The sequence below is a fragment of the Strongylocentrotus purpuratus genome, unplaced genomic scaffold (genome assembly GCF_000002235.5).
Source record: "Strongylocentrotus purpuratus isolate Spur 01 unplaced genomic scaffold, Spur_5.0 spur5_scaffold_13, whole genome shotgun sequence".
NCBI lineage: Eukaryota > Metazoa > Echinodermata > Echinoidea > Camarodonta > Strongylocentrotidae > Strongylocentrotus > Strongylocentrotus purpuratus.
Genome location: NW_022145598.1, coordinates 34187017 through 34212059, shown reverse-complemented (window position 1 = coordinate 34212059; position 25043 = coordinate 34187017). Strand labels below are relative to the sequence as shown.

Below are 25043 nucleotides of genomic sequence, written 5' to 3'. Positions count from 1 at the left end.
TTAGCGTAGGGTGGTGAAGAGTTAATATTCCAGCTTATCCATAGACAATGCACATGACGGTAGGGTGGTGAAAAGTTAGCGTAGGGTGGTGAAGAGTTAATATTCCAGCTTATCCATAGATAATGTACATGACGGAAGGGTGGTGAAAAGTTAGCGTATAGGGTGGTGAAGAGTTAATATTCCACTTTATCCATAATTGACAATTTACATGATGCTAGGGTGGTGAAAAGTTGAGATCGTGAAAAATTATATCCATAGAAAATATGTACATGACGGTGACATAATGGTGAATAGTTTATGTGATTTGGTATTTATAGAGTCAATGCCCCCTTTCCCAGAGAAAAGGCATATATATGCATGACATGCTTATAATTATGGTGCGGGGATATATTGCAATTCGAAAGAAGATAATAACGTTTTAATTTCTAACATAAATGAGGTGAGGTCTTAGTATAATTCTTTGATTTGCCCCTAAGTACTGCGCTTTACCCCCCCCCCCCCCCCCCCCTCCATCATCTACTCTCATTATATCCGATCACCATGCCTATTTTAATTGGTAGCCAGCCATCATTGCACTGATCATGCCTGGCGGATACAATACACAAAGAATATATTGCGTGTGTGTAGTATAGCGGTTGTATGTGTACAATGCGATCCTTACACTTATCAAATTGGCATTTTTTACACATTGGATGGGCTACCTTCATCTCCGATTAGGTGTGTGAAGAAAAGCTTCACCCGAAGAAAAGCTTCACCCCAGAAGTTTAAACTGTAAAATAGACCTAGATCTAGGCCTAGAATCTACTACGTTAACAAAAACTAGCTAGCCGAGCACACGATCTTTCAACACATCTGATCTGATTGCTAATTGTCTCGAAACAGTGTTCATCAAAATGGGTAGTATGAAGAGCAAGCAAAATTCGAATGTCCAACGAGTGGAAATTGCTGATAGATTTCCGCCCAAGACCAAGTCGGGTGCGTATTGTAATTTAGTTTGTCTAACTCGGTCCCATTCGTACGATGTGATGTAGTCTACTGCTACGAAGTAGAGCCCTTAGATCTATAATAAACAAGACCAAATAGATCTAACCAATGTTTTATCTCTTTTTTTGGAAAAATGAGATTTCCATAGAAATGTTTTGTACACAAATCACGAAAATGAGAAATTTTCGGGCTGACATGCAAAGTAAAAAGGTCACGTGACTTTGTAAATGTAATGGTAGATCTACTAGGTCTGATTTTCGAAAAATTAGTTTCTAAACTAGGGAGGCCAATGCCCAAATCTAACTTTTTAATTACTAATTTGTTTATACTAAAACTAAGATTAAAAGAAAGCATTTACTTTCACTAAGAAAATCCACCCATCTGCCGACTCCATAGGTTCCATCAAATAGGAGATATCCAGCTGGTTTGTAGCCATTTCCTTCTACGCCTTTCCGTACGTAAGAGCCTTGAAACAATTATATTTCATGTCGCAAAGTTACGTTCATAATTAGACAGGCCCGAGGGACAAAGTTCATGATGAAGTTTAAAACTTTGCGCGAAAGTGCAATCACTCAACAGCGGCTAGCCTTGAATCGGTCGCACACGTACACACCTTCTTCTTCTTAGTTGATCCCTCCACCGACACAGGCAAGCCCCGATGCAGGCTGAAGTCCAGCCATCAATGTGCGAACGATTACATCTTCTACTACTACGAGCCGAAGACGATGGTTCAAAAAAGGAAAGAAATATATATAATTCATTGATATTTACCTTAGATGTGTATTCCAATAATTTGATTTCCTCATGAGTATTCCTTATTATCAACGATCGAGAAGTTACGAGGTCCAATTAAAATCCATCTTGCAGCGAACACAATCATAGCGCACATCCATGCATGCAACGTACGTGTACTAATATTTCTCTCACTCTCTCTCTCTCTCTCTCCCTTTCGCTATACGTAACATACACACTCACTAACCATGTATCATACAACACACACCTTCAAATCATGGCTTTCATTTCAATTCTCAATTGGAGTATAGACTGCTCACGTAGACTTTTTTTTTTACTGAAATATCTTTTTTAACACTTCTCATACATTACTGCACGACACTCGTATCTAGTGCTGTGAGAATAAGGTACTAGGGTCTATAAATAAGACTACGCTTTGGGCACGATCTGACCGGAGCTCAGATTATGTCGCAATACCCTTTATTTTTGGCGCGAACAATGACGTCACTGTTCACTGTTTTCCTTCTCATTTTGAGATGGATGTAGCTATAGGGCTCAAACCAACGCAAGATTGACAGAAACATCGTACTCTATCTACTTTCGAATGTTCAGTTTGTAAAAATCTGTATTTAAAAAGATATAATCTTTTTTCTTTATATTTTCTAGTTGTTAGAAGTGGCAATTGTGAACATCTGAAATGTTGATCTCTATCAAAAGTTCTTTACTCAAAACGGATCCCATATTTTTAGGGTCTACCTTCTGCCAATGAGAAGGTTTTTAGTGAGCAAACCTCTACGCCCTCTAGGATTTTCTTAGTCGGTGGTGCGAGTGCGTCAAGGTCGTCTGCAACCACAATTATTGGATTAAAAAACGTCAAAATCTGCAAGATTGTCAACAAATGGTGAAAGACTGTTACAGATCCGTGATTATAGGTATGTTGTGAAATGTATAATTGTATTTTCTTTTCATATTTTCTTCAATTTTTATTTTTACATCATTTTTTTCCCTTTGCTAATTTTTTGAAGTGGGCGACGAGCGCACAAATCGTAGGTGTAGAAGCCTTACGCCCGGGCATTGGCCTCCCTATCTAAACTAAGAATAAGATGCGCAAAACTCGAAAGAAAAAAGTTATCGAGAGGCAGGGCGCCATCCGTATGCGTTCTACTGTTCCAGAACAATCAGAAAAATTGCGGAGTGGGGCATAATGGCAAAATGGCATCAAGACAATGGTTTCAAACTAGATCTAACAAAGTTAGGTAGGGTCTACCTCGTGTCCCTTTTTTAATATCAAGAATATTGAACTTTGCAAAATTATTGTTTATTTTCCTTTATATATACCAGATTTCAGCAAGTTGGAAACGATGGAAATCCTCTATCCCAACATCATTGAGGACACTTGTACGGTGGGTACGAGAGGCTGCTGTCAACATAATGATGAGCCACTCCCACATTCTCGCAATTCTCCAAACCAAGGTAAAGTCAGACTGACACTATACCAGTACACAATCTACCACGTACATCATGTAATCATTTTACCCTTTGAATTTTATCATCATTTCCAATTGACAAAGTGTCATTAATACCATTCAAAAAAAAAATTATTATCTAAGAATCTAAGAACAGTATTTCACAGTCACTGTTTAGTAATTTCCCAAGACTAAAAGTGAAGAAACAATCTATAAATAAAATAAAATGGAAAGGTCTCCTATTGATTCTTTCCCAGGGTAGCCACCTCAGTATTAATAATGCTTTTCATGTGGGTCCTGCAATTCTTATTATCTCGGCCATTGCCTGGTACCACTTTACAGCAATGTAGAGAGTGGCAAATGTGGATTAACATTTTAACATCTTACCCAAAGAGATTGAGTGCTATTGATTAGGGATTCATATACATGTACCTACATGTACATTGTATATTTGAAAACAAAACAAAAAACAAGAACGAAATAGGGACTACACCATAGAGATATATACTTAATAACACTAGAGGGCGTACTCGCTCAAATTGCTGTGTAGACCTGGAGCTGTGGCCGCCATTACTAAGGAGGGCAGAAAAACGAACGACCCAACAAGATTCTGTGCACAACATACGTGGAAAAAATTGGAGAAGCCAGGTTCGTGCGTTGCATTTGGATGTTCGAACCGAAGAAAGAAAGGGAACCGCATGATATTTCACAAGTAAGTTCTTCTTAATGTTATGTTGATTAATAAGGAGATTTTAGAGCTAAAAATGTAGTTTATGCAGTGACTGTAGTCTGTACCCGGGTTGTCTCATGACAAGCCACCGCAGCTCCTGCAGCAGCGGAGCGCGCCAGTCCACGCCCGCCGGGCTGGGGCAGGCATGGGTTAAGGTTCTGGGGATGGTGATGGGAAAATTCTGCTGCGCTGGAGTCGCTCGCAACTCCAAGAGCCAGAGAGTCCAACTCGGAAATATAACTCCATGTGCTTGATTCTATTAAAGAAAAGTCTAGAATAAAACGATACAATTAATTTTATCTTATCTAATTTCAAGATAAAAATCAAATGTCAACTTCTTTAGATCTATATTTTAACTATAGGTCTAGACTAGACTCTAGATCTAGATCTAGACTCTAGCTCTAAACTCTACTCTCTAATTTCTAAAGCCCGAAAGGCAAAGCCAGGTTAGACAGAAATAACCGTCTGATATATGGGTCATTTCTTTAATAAAACTGACATTTGTTGACATTCCCCATAATATAATCAGAGGTCTAGTGGAGCCAGACGCAGTCTCAGTAGAACAACCGACGATATAGAGAGACTGAAGCTTTTGGTCTAAGCCAGGCTAGCCTGCCAAATTTCACATCACAGGAGACTAGGAGTTATCCAACTAGGCTAGGCTATCCTAAAAATCCCACCGCACACTACACTATTTCTATCAAATTTGCTTATGACTTGCTGACATCATTATTATTTTATTTATTTGGCTGGAAGCTGCTTTCAGTTTCAGTCTTAAAAATCACATGAAATAGCATGAATAGTAGAACAATTGTCATGTTATGAGAAAAAACTCATTATTGTTTCCATTTGCTTTTATTGTAATGTAGGAATACACTCAAGAGAGGAAAGGATGTTACACACCACATCACATTCTTAGAGCTGTGCCTACTGTCTTTCCTGGACATCCTCCCTATAAACAGACCCATGGCTCAAGACTCCCATCAAAACCATGTACAACATCCGAAAGTGTTCCCGTGCCTCCAAAGAAACCCTATGACATTACAAAAGAACATGACTATTCTTTTTCTGTCTGAGTTGAATAGAAACTGAATATAACCAGACAGCAAGTGCAGGATGCCAAGAAACAGCTTAAAGTGGTGAAACAAGGTAAACAGGAGAGATGGAAAAACCAGGACTCTCTTGCAGGAAGTCCACGAAAGCAAGCTCATTAGCCAGGATCAGCTTGACCTACTTCAACACAACTTTGGAGAGAACGCATTTTCAGGAAAAACAAAACAAAACATAGAACTTCATTCGTACAAACTACAAAGACAGATCGGTCTTTTATATTTTGCCTCTTGTCTGCATAGCTTATCCACTGGATGATTGACTGTGAAGCCGTTTAAAACTGGAGAGAGCTTTCAATAATCTTTTTAAAAAAACAGAACAATCTGAGACTTTTGTTCTGTGTAATGAAATAAAATTTTGGGGACACATTGTGACAGTTGCACAACCTAACCATAATTTTCTGTTTGTTAACTTTACACGAAGGCAAACTAAAGTGGAACTTAGGAGAATTGATTACATTAGGAGTTAAACAAAATGTACTTGAATTTTGAGTTGTTGTGAGGTACACTGTATTTGAATATTTACTCTATAAGCTTCATGATTGTACCTGCTGTATCTGATTCAGTTGCTATAATTCGTCCCTATTTTCAGGAAGTGACGGTAGTGAGGAAAATCGTAACGCAAAGTGAATGCATTTTTTTTTCACTACCGTCACTTCGTGAAAACAGCGACGAATTTTCGCAAATTATTTGCACTCTACATGCGCTTTGATTCTGCAGGTACAGTATGGATAACCTGAGATAAACATGTAGACCTTTTTTATAACATTGTCTGGATTGCTCTCAACCAAGTGATTTACATCATTAAAGATGAAAAGCAAGAAATTCACATCAAGTGAGCCCATTTTTAATAAACGAGAAGAATTCACAGATGTGTGGCAATTGAAAAGCCTGTGTAATGCACACCATATACACACCCATAGATCGTTTTGTACATAGGTTTGAATTTTGTTCCAAAATGGAAAACTGCTTTTGAAGAGATTTGATAACAGAAAAATTATATGGAATAATGTCACTAGATGTAAACCCATAAGATTGTGCACTCTTTGGCTTGTTGTATCTACTGTGTACATTTGAGGGTAATCAGTTTCAAATTTATTATTACACCTGATGAATAATGATGTCAAAAGACCATGTTACTATGAGGTTTCACTGAATAGTGTAGTGCAGTATCCTGAGATGTAAGTCTCTTCAATTATAGTTCTTCATAGCAATACAGGTGACTTGGAATATTTATGCTCAATTACTATTTCTGGTTTGTATTTATTACTCGATGTATTATTTGTAAATGTGACGCGCCTGCGTGCGCTTGGAGCCAAGACTAGTTAATAAAGTGTTCGTTATCGCTGACATCTTGACACATAGACATTGGCCTCCTGACATTTATGTTTGGGAGTTATTGTGGCGGTTTTGGGATGTGTAATGCTTGTCTTTGGTGGCGAATCAATTTGTTGTGGTTGTGTTGCCTATGATCCGTGACAGTAAATTTGGGGCTAAAATCTGAGGTGTTGTTTTTGCAATGTCTGTCTTTTCAATTGTGATGTATTATTGCAGTATATATGTCCGATAAAATGTCAAAACTTAAATGCCTATGCTGTAGAATATCAACACACGTGTGCCGTTTGGTAATAAAAGGTTCATTTATTCATTTTTTCTTCAAATTTAATTATAAGTTTATTCTCTAAAACTGGTTGATGAAGAAAATAAGAAATACACTGTATCAAGGAGAATATTATTTATGGAGAAAAAAAGTGGTGTGAATAAATAATTATTACATCAATGATCAGCTGTTTTTAAAGAATATTCATATTTATAGTGAACTGTAAAAAATTGAATTACTCTTTCAGACAAAAATAGAGATTTTATAGAGAATGGGTGAAAGACATAAGGTGTGAATTTGATATAAAATGAGTGAGAGAAGAAGAAAAAGAATGTTTGGATGGATGGATGAATGATTGGATGAGTAAATAACATAATTTTTTAAAATAAATTCTTTCCTTCCCCCTCTTCCTATCTTCAGTATCGTCCTTTATCTGCATTTCCATTATCTACCTATCCTTCTATGTTATATCTATCTATCCATCTATTTATGTGTCTAGCTATCTACATACCCATCTCTATCCCAAATCTATAAGTATCAATCTGTTTATAATAGTCGTAAACATAAAATGAATATATTACCTTTAAAGCATTTTAAATCAATAAACCCTGGCTCTCATAATAACTGAATTAGAGAGACATTGGCCCCCGGCATTGGCCCTGTAGCATAAAACTTTGTTTAATATCATGACATAAATATCAAATACAAGTCCCAAATGCTTGATTCTGATTGGTTGAAAGCCAAGTAATATTTAATGTCATAATATCGCAGTTTTATATTGACAAAGAGGAAGAAAAATTGAAGATATACTGAAATATAAATAGCTTTTTGTGTCCCTTTTACCTCACCATAACATCCGTAATTAATCTTGACCTACACCAGATACCATGACTGAGGCATGAGTAGGGTTCATGCATTATGCAAAATACCACAATTATAACGTTTCATACTCGAAAACCGATCAATCAACCCGAAAAATGAAGCTTCACATTCCATATCAGTAGCACAGTTTCGAAGGGAACATCCGGGTATTTCTCGAAGTTGTGCCCTCCTTAGTAATGGCGGACCGCGCTCCATGCGCGCACAGAGCTTTGAACGGGCGCGTATGACGAGTCCGCACTCTAGCCTTATTAAGTATATATCTCTATGGACTACACGCACATGTGGCATAAAAGTCTGTCCCAATTTTTATGATGTTACATGCCATATTTAAAATTTTAAGGCATTTGAAGAGATGTTGTTCCACATTTGTATGATACAATAATAACACTAACACATTATTGTTCACCTCTTCCCAGAACTCCACCTCCCCTTTAAAGAGAAGGTTGAGTTCTGGGAAGAGGTGAAAAATAATTTGTGAGCGTTATCATTCTTATTATGCAAGTGTGGAAGAGCATCAGATAAGACATGTTCCCTGAAAAGCATGGCTCTTCAAATGCCTTCATATTCAAAATATGTCATGTAACATGTAAAACTCGGGGGGGGGGGGGGGGGGGTAGGATTTTTACGCCACGTGTTCGTGTAGTCCCATATACATCTTTCTGTGTACAGTGTTTGTAACTTACCAAGACTGGGCCAAATTTCTCATCATTTTGATGATTCCAGAACTTTGCAAGACACACAAATTCTTATACGCTAGATGATCAACCTTTTCTGGTCAATTCCACACCATTTATTTCACAATGCAATCGCATGACCAGAACCCAACGTCATCTTTAAACAGGAAATACAGGAGCCCTTTGATATTTTTGTGTCCAAAATTTCAGTGAGAAAATCGAACCCCCAGTAAAAATGTACAGTGCCCAAAGACCTGTGCATTTAGTGATACAGGCAAGTGTGGATAAAAATAGGCAGAGTGTATGCCCATGTGGGCGCTGTTTACTCTTTGTTCGTTCTATTCCTCAAAATCTTACACAATTCAAACGCCTGGGTATGGCTTATCCCAGTAGAAAGTGGATGATTTTCACTCCCTTCGAGACAAAGATGGTAGACTCCTTCAAGGTTAAATTAATTTTTTCTGTAAAAAAAATTGCTCGTTTGTTAACAGGGGATATCCCTGGTTCGAGGTGTATCCCCTCTTGGAAGGTTTGTGTGTATATATTATGAATATATAATATCCCTGTTTCAAACCTCTTATACAAGAGTGCAAACTCATACACACAAATGACACAAACACATACAAGCCGTAAGTAAAGGAAGCTGTGTTTGCACTTTAAATGTCTTTAAAAAAATCAGTACCATAATATGCATCAGTGGTTTCAAACTACTACTGTTTACGTACGTTATGTCTGTTTTTGAATATCAATATTGAACTTTGAAAAAGTATTGTTTCTTTCACTTTATATACCAGATTACAGCAAACCAGAAACCTTGAAAAACCTCCTTCCAAACATCACTAAGGACACTTGTACGGTGGGTACGACAGGCTTCTGTCAACATGATGATGAGCCACTCCCACATTCTCGCAATTCTCCAAACCAAGGTAAAATCAGACTGACACTATATCGGTACAAAATTTACCACGTACATCATGTAATCATTTTACCCATTGAATTTTATCATTATTTCCAATTGACAAAGTGTCATTGATACCATTCAAAAAAAAAATTATTATCTAAGAATCTAAGAACAGTATTTCACAGTCACTGTTTCAGTCCTTAAATTTCAATATTTTTAGGGCAAGGGCACTTTTCTGTAGGGCACATTCTTATATTACAGCACTAGTAGGAAGAATTGGAAAGGGTACAACAAACCTCCAAGGCCAATCACAGGGGCATTGAGGCCAATCGAAAGGGCATCCATGACCATGGCCTTGGTGGCCTTGGATTAATTTAAGCCCTGCTGTTTAGTAATTTCCCAAGACTAAAAGTGAAGAAACAATCTTTAAATAAAATAAAATGGAAAGGTCTGCTATTGATTCTTTCCCAGGGTAGCCACCTCAGTATTAATAATGCTTTTCATGTGGGTCCTGCAATTATTATTATCTCAGCCATTGCCTGGTACCTCTTTACAGCAATGTAGAGACTGGCAAAAGTGGATTAACATCTTACCCAAAGAGATTGAGTGCTTTTGATTAGGAATTCATATACCTACATTGAATATTTGAAAACAAAATAAAAAACAAGAACGAAATGGGGACTACACACATATGTGGCATAAAAATCTGTCCCAATTTTTATGATGTTACATGCCATATTTAAAATTTTAAGGCATTTGAAGAGCTTTGCTTTTCAGGGAACATTTTTTATCTGATGTTGTTCCACACTTGCATAATACAATAATAACACTAACACATTATTTTTTCACCTCTTCCCAGAACTCAACCTCCCCTTTAAACAGGAAATACAGGAGCCCTTTGATATATTTGTGTCCAAATTTCAGTGAGAAAATCACATCCCCAGTAAACATGTACATGTACAGTGCCCAAAGACCAGTGCATTTAGTGATACAGGCAAGTGTGGATAAAAATAGGCAGAGTGTATGCACATGAGGGCGCTGTTTACTCTTTGTTCGTCCTACCCCCTCAAAATCTTACACAATTCAAACGCCTGGGTATGGCTTATACCAATAGAAAGTGGATGATTTTCACTCCCTTCGAGACAAAGATGGTAGACTCCTCCAAGGTTAAATCAATTTTTTCTGTAAAAATATCGCTCGTTTGTTAACAGGATATCCTTGGTTCGAGGTGTATCCCCTCTTCGAAGGTTTGTGTATATATATATATATATTACTAATATATAAATATATATCCCTGTTACAAACCTCTTTACAAGAGTGCAAACACATACATACAATTGACACAAACACATACAAGCCATACCTAAAGGAAGCTGTATTTGCACTTTAAATGTCTTTAAAAAAATCAGTACCATAATACGCATCAATGGTTTCAAACTACTACTGTTTACGTACCTTGTGTCTATTTTTGAATATCAAGATTGTACTTTAAAAAAGCATTGGTTCTTTCACTTTATACATGTATGCCAGATTACAGCAAACCAGAGACCTTGGAAAACCTGCTTCCAAACATCACCGAGGACACTTGTACGGTGGGTACGAGAGGCTGCTGTCAACATAATGATGAGCCACTCCCACATTCTCGCAATTCCCCAAACCAAGGTAAAGTCAGACTTACACCATACCGGTACACACTCTACCATGTACATGTAATTATTTTACCCATTGAATTTCATCATCATTTCCAATTGACAAAGTGTCATTGATACCATTTAAAAAATAAAGTATTATCTATGAATCTAATAACAGTATTTCACAGTCACCGTTTAGTAATTTCCCTAGACTAAAAGGGAAGAAACAATCTTTAAATGAAATAAAATGGATAGGTCTCCTATTGATTCTTTCCCAGGGTAGATAGGGACACTGATTCTCCATTTCAGAAAATCTGGAATTCCGCGAAATTCCCCTTTGCCACTGATAACCACTCAAAAACATACTGACGGGACTGGATAAACTTGATGAAAAATACTAGTGAAAATATACGAAAAATTATCAAATGTTTAGATTTACCAACTTCAAATTCTAATTAGACAAGCAGACTAAAGTTAGCGGAATGTGTCAGAACACGACATATTCCTGATGGAACGCACATGCCAGCCCCTTTTTCAAACTTTACAACAGTGTGTGTACAATCTCGCCGCACTTAGCGCCCACTGCTGGCATGTGTGTGCCTAGTATTACGTCTACGTAATACTAGGCGCCTAGCTGGCATAATAGGATCGATTTGCTGCTATTTGTACCGTGTTTTGTGTCACAATCTCTATTAGTCCAGTGAAACAAAATGGCAGCGCCCTGTCTCCTAAGAATCTGACAAATATTGCTAAATATTCTGAGTTATTAACCATGATTTTAGGCCCGATATTTTTTCGCCTCTTGAAAAATGAAAAGTTTTGAGGTGAAAGGGGTTTTCCGCGACTTTCCGTTTCAAATGGTCATTTCCGTAAATTCTAGTCGTTTTCCATGATCGCGGAAAATCAGTGTCCCTAGGTAGCCACCTCAGTATTAATAATGCCGTTCATGTGGGTCCTGCAATTCTTATTATCCCAGCCATTGCCTGGAACCTCTTTACAGATGTAGAGAGTGGCAAATGTTGATTAACATCTTACCCAAAGACATTGAGTGCTTTTGATTAGGGATTCATATACATGTACCTACATGTACATTGCATATTTGAAAACAAAACAAAAAACAAGAACTAAATAGGGACTACACGCACACGTGGCATAAAAATCTGTCCCAATTTTTATGATGTTACATGCCATATTTAATATTTTAAGGCATTTGAAGAGTCATGCTTTTCAAGGAACATTTTTTTATCTGATGTTATTCCACACTTGCATAATACAATAATAACACTCACACATTATTTTTTCACCTCTTCCCAGAACTCAACCTCCCCTTAAAACAGGAAATTCAGGAGCCCTTTGATATTTTTGTGTCCAAAGTTTCAATGAGAAAATCACATCCCTAGTAAACATGTACAGTGCCCAAAGACCTGTGCATTTAGTGATACAGGCAAGTGTGGATAAAAATAGGCAGAGTGTATGCACATGTGGGCGCTGTTTACTCTTTGTTCGTCCTACCCCCTCAAAATCTTACACAATTCAAACGCCTGGGTATGGCTTATACCAGTAGAAAGTGGATGATTTTCACTCCCTTCGAGACAAAGATGGTAGACTTCTCCAAGGTTAAATTAATTTTTTCTGTAAAAATATCGCTCGTTTGTTAACGGGATATCCCTGGTTCGAGGTGTATCCCCTCTTGGAAGGTTTGTGCATATATATATATATATATATTACTAATATATAAATATATATCCCTGTTTCAAACCTCTATACAAGAGTGCAAACACATACACACAAATGACACAAACACATACAAGCCGTACGTAAAGGAAGCTGTATTTGCACTTTAAATGTCTTCAAAAAAATCAGTACCATAATAAGCATCAATGGTTTCAAACTACTACTGTTTACGTACCTTGTGTCTATTTTTGAATATCAAGATTGAACTTTGAAAAAGTATTGTTTCTTTCACTTTACACATGTATGTCAGATTACAGCAAACCAGAGACCTTGAAAAACCTGCTTCCAAACATCACTGAGGACACTTGTACGGTGGGTACGTCAGGCTGCTGTCAACATGATGATGAGCCACTCCCACATTCTCGCAATTCCCCAAACAAAGGTAAAGTCAGACTTACACTATACACACTCTACCATGTACATGTAATCATTTTACCCATTGAATTTCATCATCATTTCCAATTGACAAAGTGTCATTGATAACCATTTTTTTTCCCTTCAATTGTTTAATAATTTAAGAATAGTATTTCACAGTCACCGTTTCGTAATTTCCGAAGACTAAAAGTGAAGAAACAATCTTTAGAAAAAATAAGATAGAATGGTCTCCTATTGATTTTTTCCCAGAGTAGCCACCTCAGTATTAATAATGCTTTTCATGTGGGTCCCAAATGTGGATTAACATCTTACCCAAGGACATTAGTGCCGGGTTAGGATTTGAATCCCCAAATTTGAATAGAGAGTGCTGTAATATTAACAACTATACCACGACCTTCACATGTTAACCTTTTTACCAGACTTATCAATTTGTTTATGATCTTGAAAAGAGACCAAGTGGTGAACAATATCTTTTAAAACGGTTTTATTGCTTTGAGGAGATCGGACCCCCCCCCCCCTCTTTTTTCCTTCTCAGTTGCAATATGAATATATTTTGTCAACATCATCTTTATCAGGGTATTTGAGTAGCGCAATGTCTGCAATTAACTGACATTTGAATATAACTTTTTTTTCACTATATTGTTCTCCTTGATGCAGTTCACGACCAATTGGAGGATCGAAAGAGATCAAAAAATGTCTTCCCTGGGAATCTGCAGAGGTCTGGAGGGTCTGAAGATTTGCAGAGACAGGATAAAGGTTTGAAAAGATCCAAGACTTTCAATTCTGAGGGTCTCCAGACACCAAACGAGCTCTACTATCAGTATTTCAGTGACTTGACCCATCATGCCTTTGAGGGCACACAAGGAATCAATCCTGTCCTCCAGAAGGGTCTCCAGGCAATCATTCTTCAAATTTTGATGTTCATGAAAATCGCTGGGAAATTTCCTCATGCTGTAATTTCCATGGCTATCCTTACCCTAATCCCGGTCGCATGTGCAGGTAAGCTCTCAAAAATTACATTTGTAAACACTTTTAAAAAAGTAATGTAAAATTAACACAAAATATGAATGCATATCAATTATATGGAACCCAAGCAGATGTCAATCTATTTTCTTGTTTAGTGTTCATTTATATGAATATTGAGGGGATTACCTTTCTTGGCCTTTTTCTTGCGTTGTATTTCTTCGGAACTGAATTTGAAATATATAATTTCGATGGGAATTTTAACCTGACATCTAGAGCCAACAACAAAAAATCTTCAGATTTGGCGATGGGAGGGTAAAGGATTAAATTTGAAGAACAATGTAAATAGGTAATAACTTTATTCTGAGAATATTTTACCATGATATGGTGAAAGATAAAATGCATAACAAGATTTCAGAAATACCATATGGAATTGTACAGACCATGGTGTAAAGATGACTTTTCATTTCCACTATTAAATGGAAGTTCACAAAAGTTTAAAGTTTGAGGTTTATTTGCTATCAATTAACATTGGAAACATAGTTATAATTCACACAAGTTGATAAGTCATGTACAAAACGAATAAAATGTAATTATCCTCCTGTATGATCCATGATTGCATACAACTATAAGTACATGTATGAACAACAAAATATTGTCAATAAATAAATGGGCATTGGGGGAATATAATGAAGCTCGCCTTGCAAATTTTGTATTGCCAAGGAATGGGATGAAGGGATGAGTGAATTCTCCCCCTACGTCCTTCATTTTGAAATTACATCTTCAGATGTAGCTAAAATGATTTGTTTTATCTTTCTTTGTAGCAGTTCAAGTGCATATCAATTGCACGAGTGGAGCCGTGATTACATCTCCAAATTATCCAACCATGTACCAGCTATATGAGCGCAAAGAATGGAATGTCAATGCACTGGAAGGAAGAAGGATCCTTCTGACCTTCAATCACTTCAGTCTAGGGGCTTCAGATAAAGTCGAGGTCATAGACCCTGCTGATGATCAAAATAGACAGTGCTACAGTGGAGAGGAAATCACCATCCCTCCATTTATGTCTAGGAACAACAGCTTGATTTTGAGATTAACATCAAATGGAAACCCAACAGGGAATGGATTCAACATTTCTGCCTCATGCTACAAACTGCCAGGTATGGATTTTCTAACAGTTGTTATCAAATAACTAGATTTATCAAGCTACATCTTGTAGGTATCATAGATGGCGAGCAAATCACCATCACAAATGTTCAGAGGAAGATGTATTTACCGGTAAAGAGAATCAGGGAAAATTTGGGATATTTACAAATAATGTTTTGTTAAACAGCCTCAAAGAGCAAGTCCACTCCAAAAATTACTTACTTTCTATACAGGCAGAAAAATCAGACAAACCAATCAAAAAAAGTTTGAGCAAAATCAGATAACTAATAAAAATGTTATGAATTTTAATGACATGAAAAACTTTGAAAATTATGCATGCACTATAACACAAATCATCTAACCTGGGAAAAGGCATGGGGAAATCAAGTCTTTTTGGATAAAAAGGGAAATTAATGGTTTAAAAAAATATAAAGGAATTAATAAATAGTGAGGCAATGACGTCACAAATTGATAACCAAATTGGCAATTTGTGTAGTGATTTTCTAAGTTCCATACTTTTTCATACTCGAAAAAAAATTCATAACTTCCTTATTAGTTATCCAATTTTACTCAAATTTTTGTTGCTCTGTTTCTCATGTTTTTCTGCATTTATTAAAAGCAATTTTTTTTTTGGAGTGGACTTAGCCTTTAAAATTACCAAAACACTTGCAATGATGATGGCAAATAGAGTTCCTTTATCATGTCTAAAGTATTAGTCATTTTGCTCTATCTTTCTTCTTCATTCTACTACTTCTTTTTAGCGTCTTTTGGCTTCTGTAATCAGACGGATGACGTCATGAATGGATCATGGGATTCTAACATCACGTGGGTTGGTTCCATTGTTCATCTCACATGTGATGATGGATACAGGCTTAATGGTAGTGGAACACTGCAGTGCGCAACAGGGGTGTCTCCAAACCTTCCTGTCTGGAACGGTTCAACTCCAACATGTGAAATGATTACAGGTAGGTAGCTATAACCTACACCTATAGGAGAAAAAATCAACAACAAAAAATGCACATTTTCAAGCAAGGGAACCTGTCATCCAAAAAGTTTAATTGAAGTGTACAATATTCAAAATATTTGTATAAAGTTTTAAAAAGTAATTCCTCCCTGATATTCAAAATTGGGTTTACAGAAGTCAAATAATAGAAACAGATAGATAGATGCTCAAGGAAAATCCCACAGTTGAAATATTAAATTTGTACTCAACCAACTAGCAACTATGGGACTGACCTTTCGCGCTAGTCTCTCATCTGTTTCATTATTAAAATTCAATATTTGTCCAATTATCCTGGTTGTTGGTGAAGTAGTAGATCTATTTCTTATAAAAATATCTGTGGAAACACAATTGTCTACAAATATTATCAAGAGGACACTTACCAATGATCGCTTTCGTCATAGAAAACAGATAATCCTGAGATTTTAATACAAAAAAATGTTTGAAGTGCTTTACACTACAGTTAAATAACAGATTCACCATTTGTCTCGACCAAGCGCAAAATCATGCAGAACTTAATAATATTTGGCATCCTTTACAGAATTTTCCTCAATTTTCAAGGTTAACATTTCTAGGTCTTTATGTTTTTTGTTTTTTATAAGGACAGTTGAGTTCTTGTTTAAAGGCATCGTTTAACAATGTTAAATCTGAGATGCATGGCCCTACATGTTATCAGTGTGGTAGATAAAGTAAATGAAAGCATTGTTTCCACTATATTATACATATATGCATTAATCTATAATATGTATGAAATGTTCCATTTTCTGCGAGTCCCAAATTTGATTTATTAAAGGGGCTGTAGCATGACAAGACTACATGTCTTCCCCTTTGCCGGACTCGGGGCCTATCGGGTACAATTCGACTACGGACGACACGACCGCAGTAGGCCTACCTATTCACGTGGGTACAATATATGCAAAACCGAAGCGTGTGGAGACCTTCGGTCTGTTTCGCGAATGCTAGCGTGCGCTGACCCAGTTAATCAAGTCCATTCGTTTATGTGCAGTTGTCGAAAAGAAGACGTAGATAGCGTCAATCAGCATTTCCCATGCTACAGCCCCTTTAATATACTAGTCTCACAGTGAACATGGTTCAGGAGTCGGCAAAAAAGTACTTATTGTGATAGTTCACACTTTGTAACATGACTACCAACTGATTATCGATGTTTTCACTTCTTGTCTTGTTCGTTTTAATAAAAACAATGTGTAGACACTCTCCCAGTGACTAGTGGACCGGATAATGCTGGTATAGCCATTTCATCATCTATGACCGCTCTCTACATGTGCATCATATGTGCTGCTGTTGTTCATCTGGTACGTATTTCTTTCCTTTTGAATTCCATAAGCAGTTTCTGTAGACTGTAGTCTATATCATATTCCATAATTTAGAGTTGACAGATTGGTGCAATGAACTAAAGTAAGCATCTTCCTTTGAAGTCCACGTACTGCCTAAGGCGAGGCGTCAAAAATATCGATACCAGCTGGCTGCCGCCTCACGTATTGGCGGATCAAGGCTGCAATTCCGCCCGAAGCCTGGCTGGGGCAATTAATTTTCACTAATTAGCCCAGCCGGCTTGCGCCAGGCTGGGATCTGAGTTTTACCCCGGAATCTTCAATCAGCCCATCCACCCCCCGCCTGGTGGCACGTCTATCATTGGCTCAGCCGGCTGCCGCCAAAAATAGGTTGTTAAAGTTGCAACTTTAAAGTTTCCAGCTGGCGGCCGCCGTACGGAGATGCTTAAAGTTGTAGTGGCGGCAGCCAGGCGGAGATGCTTGTAGTCCAGAATCTGCACAGTCCTTTATAATTTCCCCACACTTGATCGAAGCCGTCGAAGATGGTGTTATCAACAGACTCATAATTATGCTCACCAGCCCAGCATGAGTTTCGCCGGGCGTCTTAATTTAATGATCACGCCATCATCGGCTGGTAGCAAGTAAGTAGGGATAGGTAGCGTTGGTGTGGTGGAGATCAAAATTAGATAGGCCAGGTTCTGGATTCTGGACTAAGATGCTTGAAGTTGCAACTTGTTGAATCGTACTGAGCTTTCCCTAAAAAATGGCGCTCATTTTCCGATTGTGACGTCATTTCAAGCTATGTTTACATTTCTATTCACGCCGGCCTTTGCGTACAAAAAGGGATGGACGTGAAGCAACGAGGGGAAGGATACCGTGATAGACCTTGACAAAAACTTAGCAACACCCAACAAATCTTGAATACAGAATGTTTCAGGCAAACGTGGCTGCCGTGATGCTGGGAACATAGTTTAGACGTAGCTTTGAGGGCGATTGTTATCGCACCTGTTCACAGCGAAATGCACCTGTTTTTTAATTGCTTGGATTAGCAAGTGTGCGCTTGTAAAAACGGCGCTTGGCTGGAATGCTCCCCCAAGGAGTATGTGTGCGGCAAAGCCTGAATTCGATGACCGGGGTAATAATATATATAATTGTGAAGCGCTTCGAGAAGGCCTTACGTCCTGAAAAGCGCTATTATAATAATATAAGAACTAGCTATTATCATAATTATTATTGACAATTTAAGTGTATAACTTCAAATATTTCATGTCATTTTATGTCTTGATATCCACTATCTTACACCATTTAAACTTGGTGTCCACTCAGGGGCGTCTCCAAAGGGGGGGGGGGGGTGCGACACCCCCCCCCCCCCACCTGTCAGGATATTGTCGGTAAAATTGCGCTGCCGTCAGGAAAAAAAAGAGAGGGGGAGGGAAAAAAAAGAGAGGGAAAGGGAAAGAAAAGAAAAAAGAAAAGAAAAAAAGGAAAAGAAAGGAAAAAGAAGAAAGAAAGAGAAAAAAGAAAAAGTGGGAGGAAAGGAAAGAAATGAAATGAAAGAAAAGAAAGAAAAAGACAAAAGAAGAAAAAAGAGAAAAGGGAAACAGACAAGGATTAACATTCGAAAACGGTACATTAAATCGTCTTCTTTTCCTAATTATTGAAGGAACGTCTAAGCTTCCGCGCTTCGCTCGGGAGGCCTAATGCCCACACCCCCTTATGAGCGTGCTTTGCGCGCTTTTTAAGTGATTCGCTTGCTCACTACCGCCCCTCCCTAAAATAAGATCCTAGCTCCGCGCCTGCATTAAAATATATAGCTATGATGCTGACTAAGTTGACGAAATAATTTTTATATTTATGTCGTCGAGGAAAATGACCATTTGCGCATACGCAAGTACTAAAGATAGTCCGTAGGAAAAACAATTTAGCCTTCGGCCCCGGGTTTATATGGTTAATACATCGAGGATTCAGTTATTTCTTACTATCCCCTGTATATTCCTGTCACTCCTTTGTAACTCTTTTTCTCTATTTTATCCTTCTCTCTTTCTTTTTCTATTTTCTTTCTTTATCTCTATGTGTCCTTCTTTCACTATCTCTTTCTCTATATCTCTCTCTTATCTATCCCTCTCAATCTTTCTCAACACTCGCGTCTTTTCTTCTCTCTTCATGTCTCTTTTTTAAAAATCTCTTTTCATCGCCGTTTGTTTCTCCTCGCTCTCCCTCTCCCCTTCATCCTTGTTGTATATTTACTTTTCCCTCTTATCGTCATATTTTACCTTATTTCGTTCAACATGTCTCATTGATTTAATGCCTTTTTTTGTTCTTTCTATGCGGTTGCTTTATTCATGATACTTCAATAATGCATTTTTATTGCCAATGTCCCTCTTGAAATGTCCATCTTGTGAACCTTCGTGGCCGCGAGGAAAGTATTAGAGTAAACCATTTTTAATGAATGAATGAGAAAAAAGCCCATTATGAAATTGGAAATGGATTCTAAATTGCGAAATTAAGAAAGGGTTCATAATTATGATCGAATCAAAATGTAAAAGTTCATGATTTTTAAGGTCCATAATTTAGAAAACAAAATAGACCGGGCTATTTATTATTGATAGTTTTTCTCACTTCCTTAAGACACATTTTGTAAACGTGATAGAGTTCATCTTCTCTTTCTTTAAAGGCAGGCTTTACTACTTCAGCCAGAAGTGATTAGACCGCCCTGCGAGCCAGCGAGGTCACTGTGACAGGTGGCCATCTCATTAACTCAGCTCTCATTTAACATAAGAAAAAGAGGATCATGGGGGACCAACGGGCACCGATTGGGGAAGTTTTCTATATAGAGGGAGCTTTGAATTTGGCCGCTTTTTAAAGACAGATAATTAAGACATGCGCTGGCCGGACAATTATTGATGCTTAAGTCGGGTCAACTGCCCGAGCTGTGATGGCCTTCCACACATTCCTGTCCAGCATGGCTGCTTTTACCTCTGACAGTTCAAGTCCCGTGTCCTTCTTGACTAGGTCTGTATAGGTAAGATGAGGTCTTCCAGGTTTCCTCTTCCCGTGTTTTGGTTTTCCAGAGTAGAAGCTGAGATATTGGTTCATTGATTTTCCTACAGCTGTGGCCTGCAAAACGTAGTCTTCTTTCCCTGATCTTTTCTGATACTTTTGGTAGTTTCCCGTACAGCTCCTTATTTGTCATATGCTGACTCCTGTGCACGTTGAATGCTGTTCTAAGAAGTCTGGTGTTGCAACCATCTAATTCCTTTGCCAACTTTGTTGTAACTGTCCATACTTCGCAGCCGTATAGCAGCACAGATTCAACTGTAGCAACAAACAAATGTTGTTTGAACTGCCTGTGAAGATAAGATTTACAGATTCTTCCAAGCTTACTACACGCTCTCCATGCTGCTGCCTTACGAGCTTTCACATCTTTTTCTGTGCTCACCATATGTGCTCCCAGGTACTTGAAATCAGGGACATTCTCCAACTGAATTTCATCATTTGTTTTTATAGTGATGATTATTGATATTTCTATCTTTCCTTCTAAATCACGCACTTGTATTCTCGACATAGCTTCTGTTTTCTTTTTCTTTTTAATAGAGTTATAGAATTTCTATTTAAAACGAAAAAAATACACTCGAAGAAAAACTGTTTATACCTTCTACCCTTTTCTATTATCGACCTATTTACTCAATATATTTACAGAAAATTAATTTAGTAAAAAGCTATATGACAATATATGCTTCATTGCCTTGCTTGACGTTGAAATGTTTGTTTTTATTATCTATTCAGTCCCCAAATAACTGATAGAGATGTACGTTAGATTTGTATTTTCTAAATTCTTCGAAAAACAAAGTACCCCTGATTTCTAGACTGAACTCTATCTTTCAAACGCAACTCATCAGAACTTGAAAACATGACGGCGGCATATTATAATATAATATAAATATTATCTGTCTCGCCTCGACTTGACAAAGATAATATTATCTCCCTCACCTCGACTTGACAAAGATTTACATTTTGGCAGGCATATTTAAAAACAGATCATTTTGGCGGGCATAGTTAAAATCACGACTTCACTTTCAACCAATCAGATGGCAGGATTAGGAAAGATTCTTAAAGTAAGGTATATAATAGGATTTATATTATTGAAGCATAACAAAAATAAACACAAATATATGATTTGGGTATTATAAACAATGGGCGAGCCAGTAATTTAAAATAGCAAATCTTATGTTGTTACCAAAATTATTTTTTTGAATATGAAAATACAAGGCATCTAATCCATTTACAGGCAGGATGCATCTACATGAAGTGAGCCCACATATATCCACGGTATGACTGGTCTCTTTATTGAAAAAGGCATATCAGAAAAGAATGACCACATATTTGTCTCTAGTAACAAGTTGTTATTGTTGTTTTGGGGTTTATAAGGCTGTCCAATCTGAAAAGATATTTTCGCAAGGCTATACTGTTTTTTCGTGTTATTTATCAGTGATGATAAGATGGCGCTGTTTCTTTTGCTCTGACAAATTAGATTCTGCTTTATAAAGATATCGTTTGGCAGGATGTGGCGGTGAACCAGGCGGCGGGCGGCTGTTTCAATAAGGCCGGCGGGGGCCCAGACGACCTCATTAAGAAGAGGCTCGGCTTCCATGCGAGAGGCTGGAGTTTGGCGGCATATCACTGTCCTCCCGCCAGCGGCAGCCAGGCTGAGCTCATGTTTTCTAGCTTTTTTCCGAGGCTCAGTTTCCATTCGATAGGCGGCAGCCGGCGCATGCTTTTGGATGCCATTTCCTACCGCCAGCAGTAGCCGGCTGAGCTAATTAAAAAAATGCAGCCAAGACGCATAAGTGCAGTTAGCTGCCGCCGGCTGGTATATTTTTTTTTGACGCCTCGCCTAAGGTATTCACTTTATTCACTTTTAAAAAAAGAGGATATGTTGTGGAAGACTTGGTATTCTGCAATGGAGGGGTAGGAGACGGTTATAAGGAATGATGTTGAATTACATGGGCATAACAAGAACAGTAATAATAGACCTTGTGGTGTAATTTTGATGAGTGTTTTGCGTTCCATTTCAGTAGGAAATTAAGATGGATTTGTTGGGGAAAAAATAAGCATAAATCAATATCTGCATATTACCATACTTACAGATGCAGCTTCAGTGACTGGTGATGGAACCACCAGTGACTGGGATGGAATAATACTACCTGAAGGTAAGATTTGTAAATTTTGGGCTTTGGAGAATGTGTTTGTACAATCTATGCATGGCTATCTTCAATATATGCAATACTTTATTGCATGCATTTATTACCCTTCAATATGCTTTGTAAAGGAGCGACATGACAACAAAATATAGCCAATATTCTTTTAATTTATCTTAAAAACACCAAAGTGTAACACACATGTATCCATAATGATATAAATAAATATAGAGATATATCAGGCATACTGCCCCAGAAGAATTTTGTAGGCATAGGTAAAAAATAATCATGTTACAACTAATTTATTATTCAGTTTCGAGTTTGGAAGTACCATGGGCTCTAGTATTAAACTTAGCCCTGACGCCTAACACCTATTCGCTAAATTACCAGAAATGGGATGTAAAGGAGCACAGAGCGATATTGAAATGAACATTTGTAAAGTGGTTAAAGCTTTTTTTTAGAGTTGTAAGGTAAAGGCTTTTCTTTCTCTACAAACCTCTAGTAGCAAAACACTGTCATTATTATTGTGGGAAATTTTTTGATAAATCTAATTTTATGTTCTGGAATATGATTTTAAAAATATGATTGTAATATCAATAATAATAGTGGGTTCTTGTATAGCACTCATGTAGACCTGTCAGACTTGAGAGACTTGACACTCCTGGCGCTTAACAGTTATTACTCTTCATGTGTGTCAAAATAAGAATATTTGAAATGATAACTTGAACGATTGATCGACTACCGGTATGCCTTCCACTGCTTGTGACTCAAACATATTCCACTAACTCAAGTCTTAATGCACATGTTATAAGCCAAAGATTGTTGAATATGAAATGGCATGTAGAATGTTATGCACAAGGAATTTCCTCAATCACAACTTGGTATGATCAGTCTTAATTTGCAAGTCATGTAAAAAAAGACTAATCATCTAAAGATTTTTATCAAATTAAATATTGTGATGAGGTTAAGACATTTCAAAAGGAATTTGGACCTAGCTCTTCAAGGTTGAAATATGTAGACAAGATAAATAAACTATAATGCAGCGAAAGATAATCTGGAATCAGGTTAATAATGCGTGCATAATAGACCAAGATAATTGAAGAAGATTGAATTAGAAAATAATAGTACTCTTTAACCAGACTCTAATCGTACACGTAGAGGTGTTGTGGTAGGATTATTAAGTGAAATGCACTGTGCGCTGATAATGGCTACCGGAGCTATAATTTCCAAAGCTCTAGGGAAGTGTGTAGGGACGCTATATATCATGTGTTATATGCTATACAAGAACAGATTATTATTATTACACAAGCCTTATGGTGGGTAGACAGATTTTGTATATCATGCACGATCATCAACTTATCATTCAATCTATAGTATTGCATCTGCTGCACTTTTCTACTGGCCGGATAAAAAAAAAGTTCTGACAATTCACACCTGGGGACATGTTCACTGACCTACACAACTTGCTAACAAGCGGAGATCACAAGGTTTTACAGTCATCTTCAAGTCACGCAGGACTTCATAATGATTCGTTATACCCACAGAAAGACCAAATACCACAACTTGGTTCTGATACTCAAGATGTTACTGAAGTATACCCCTTTATACGTACAACTTCTAAGGAGAGAGGCACACCATGGATAATATTCTGCAGATGACTTTAAACATGACGAAGTGCATAACGGAAATTACTGGATATGTACATACATTTTTCACTGTAAATATTATCTTATCCGTCCAGAGCCCTTCAAACTTTCAGAAACTATGTTTGTGCAAATGTATAACGTAGTATCAAGTATATTTACCACAACTATATTCATAATAAATAGGCTTATTTTATCATGTATGTATTTATCATGTATAATTTTTCCTCAGACATTATTGATTCTGCTATAGAATGTATAATGAGTTTGTAAATAAGATTATCAGCGTATACAGTGACCTTCAGGCTTCTCAGCCTCAACTGCTGGTCTTTGCCATTTAACAAACAGACTAATAAATAAATAGGAACATGTAGATACGATACGTGTACCATCACTGTACAATATCTACTGATTCAGAATACAAAAGCCAAGCTGTCGCTGTCAAAATGATACCTTATAAAGAGTACGTAAACTGTTGTCATCTGCAGAAAAGAATCTAGTTTAAGATTATTGATAATTAAAGATTTTCATCCATGTATGTATATTTTAATAAATATGAAGAATATTCAATGAGCTATAATAATAATTCAGGATTGGGAACCTGTACATCATTGGTAATAATGAAAGTGATGTGATCAACATATACATAACCTCATGCATGTACTAAAGTGGGACTGCTTTACTTGTAGCTATTTGCGCCCTCTATATAGCAAACAATGCCTTAGTGGTTCCCGTTGGTTCCCAATGATCCCCTTTTTCTTATGTTAATTGAGAGCTGATTTGATGAGATAACCACCTGCCAGTGACCACGCAGGGAGGTCTAATCCCTCCTGGTCAAACTAGTGCAGATAGGCTTAAACACAAATTTATAAGTAGGTCTTTCACTTTCAATAAATTGTTGTAATCGCAAGGAGGGTCTTTCGGACGTTACACAATGTTATTGTTGACACATAGTTTGCAAATTTCTATTAATTGTTCATTAT

The 25043-nt window shown here is 37.3% G+C and overlaps 1 protein-coding gene and 1 long non-coding RNA gene across 2 annotated transcripts; both read left to right on the top strand.

Annotated features, from left to right (window-relative positions):
• Window positions 1-779: 779 nt before the first annotated feature.
• Window positions 780-23825, top strand: LOC105443521. Its single transcript, XM_030983418.1, has 11 exons — window positions 780-975; window positions 3058-3189; window positions 8972-9103; window positions 10609-10740; window positions 12694-12825; window positions 13476-13817; window positions 14606-14941; window positions 15689-15892; window positions 17137-17240; window positions 22367-22429; window positions 23792-23825. The coding sequence occupies exons 1-10, from the start codon at window positions 894-896 to the stop codon at window positions 22379-22381; spliced, it is 1611 nt and encodes a 536-aa protein (XP_030839278.1). The 5' UTR covers window positions 780-893; the 3' UTR covers window positions 22382-22429; window positions 23792-23825.
• Window positions 3663-6387, top strand: LOC115923145. Its single transcript, XR_004063814.1, has 2 exons — window positions 3663-3894; window positions 4782-6387. It is a non-coding gene; the product is annotated as an uncharacterized LOC115923145 (long non-coding RNA).
• Window positions 23826-25043: the final 1218 nt, after the last annotated feature.

Excerpts from the sequence above, each read along its gene's own strand:
- LOC105443521 (XM_030983418.1), top strand. The coding sequence starts at position 894 with ATGGGTAGTATGAAGAGCAAGCAAAATTCGAATGTCCAACGAGTGGAA. Across the intron at positions 13,818-14,605 it reads AATCCCGGTCGCATGTGCAG|CAGTTCAAGTGCATATCAAT; the intron begins GTAAGCTCTCAA and ends CTTTCTTTGTAG. Across the intron at positions 15,893-17,136 it reads AACATGTGAAATGATTACAG|ACACTCTCCCAGTGACTAGT; the intron begins GTAGGTAGCTAT and ends AACAATGTGTAG.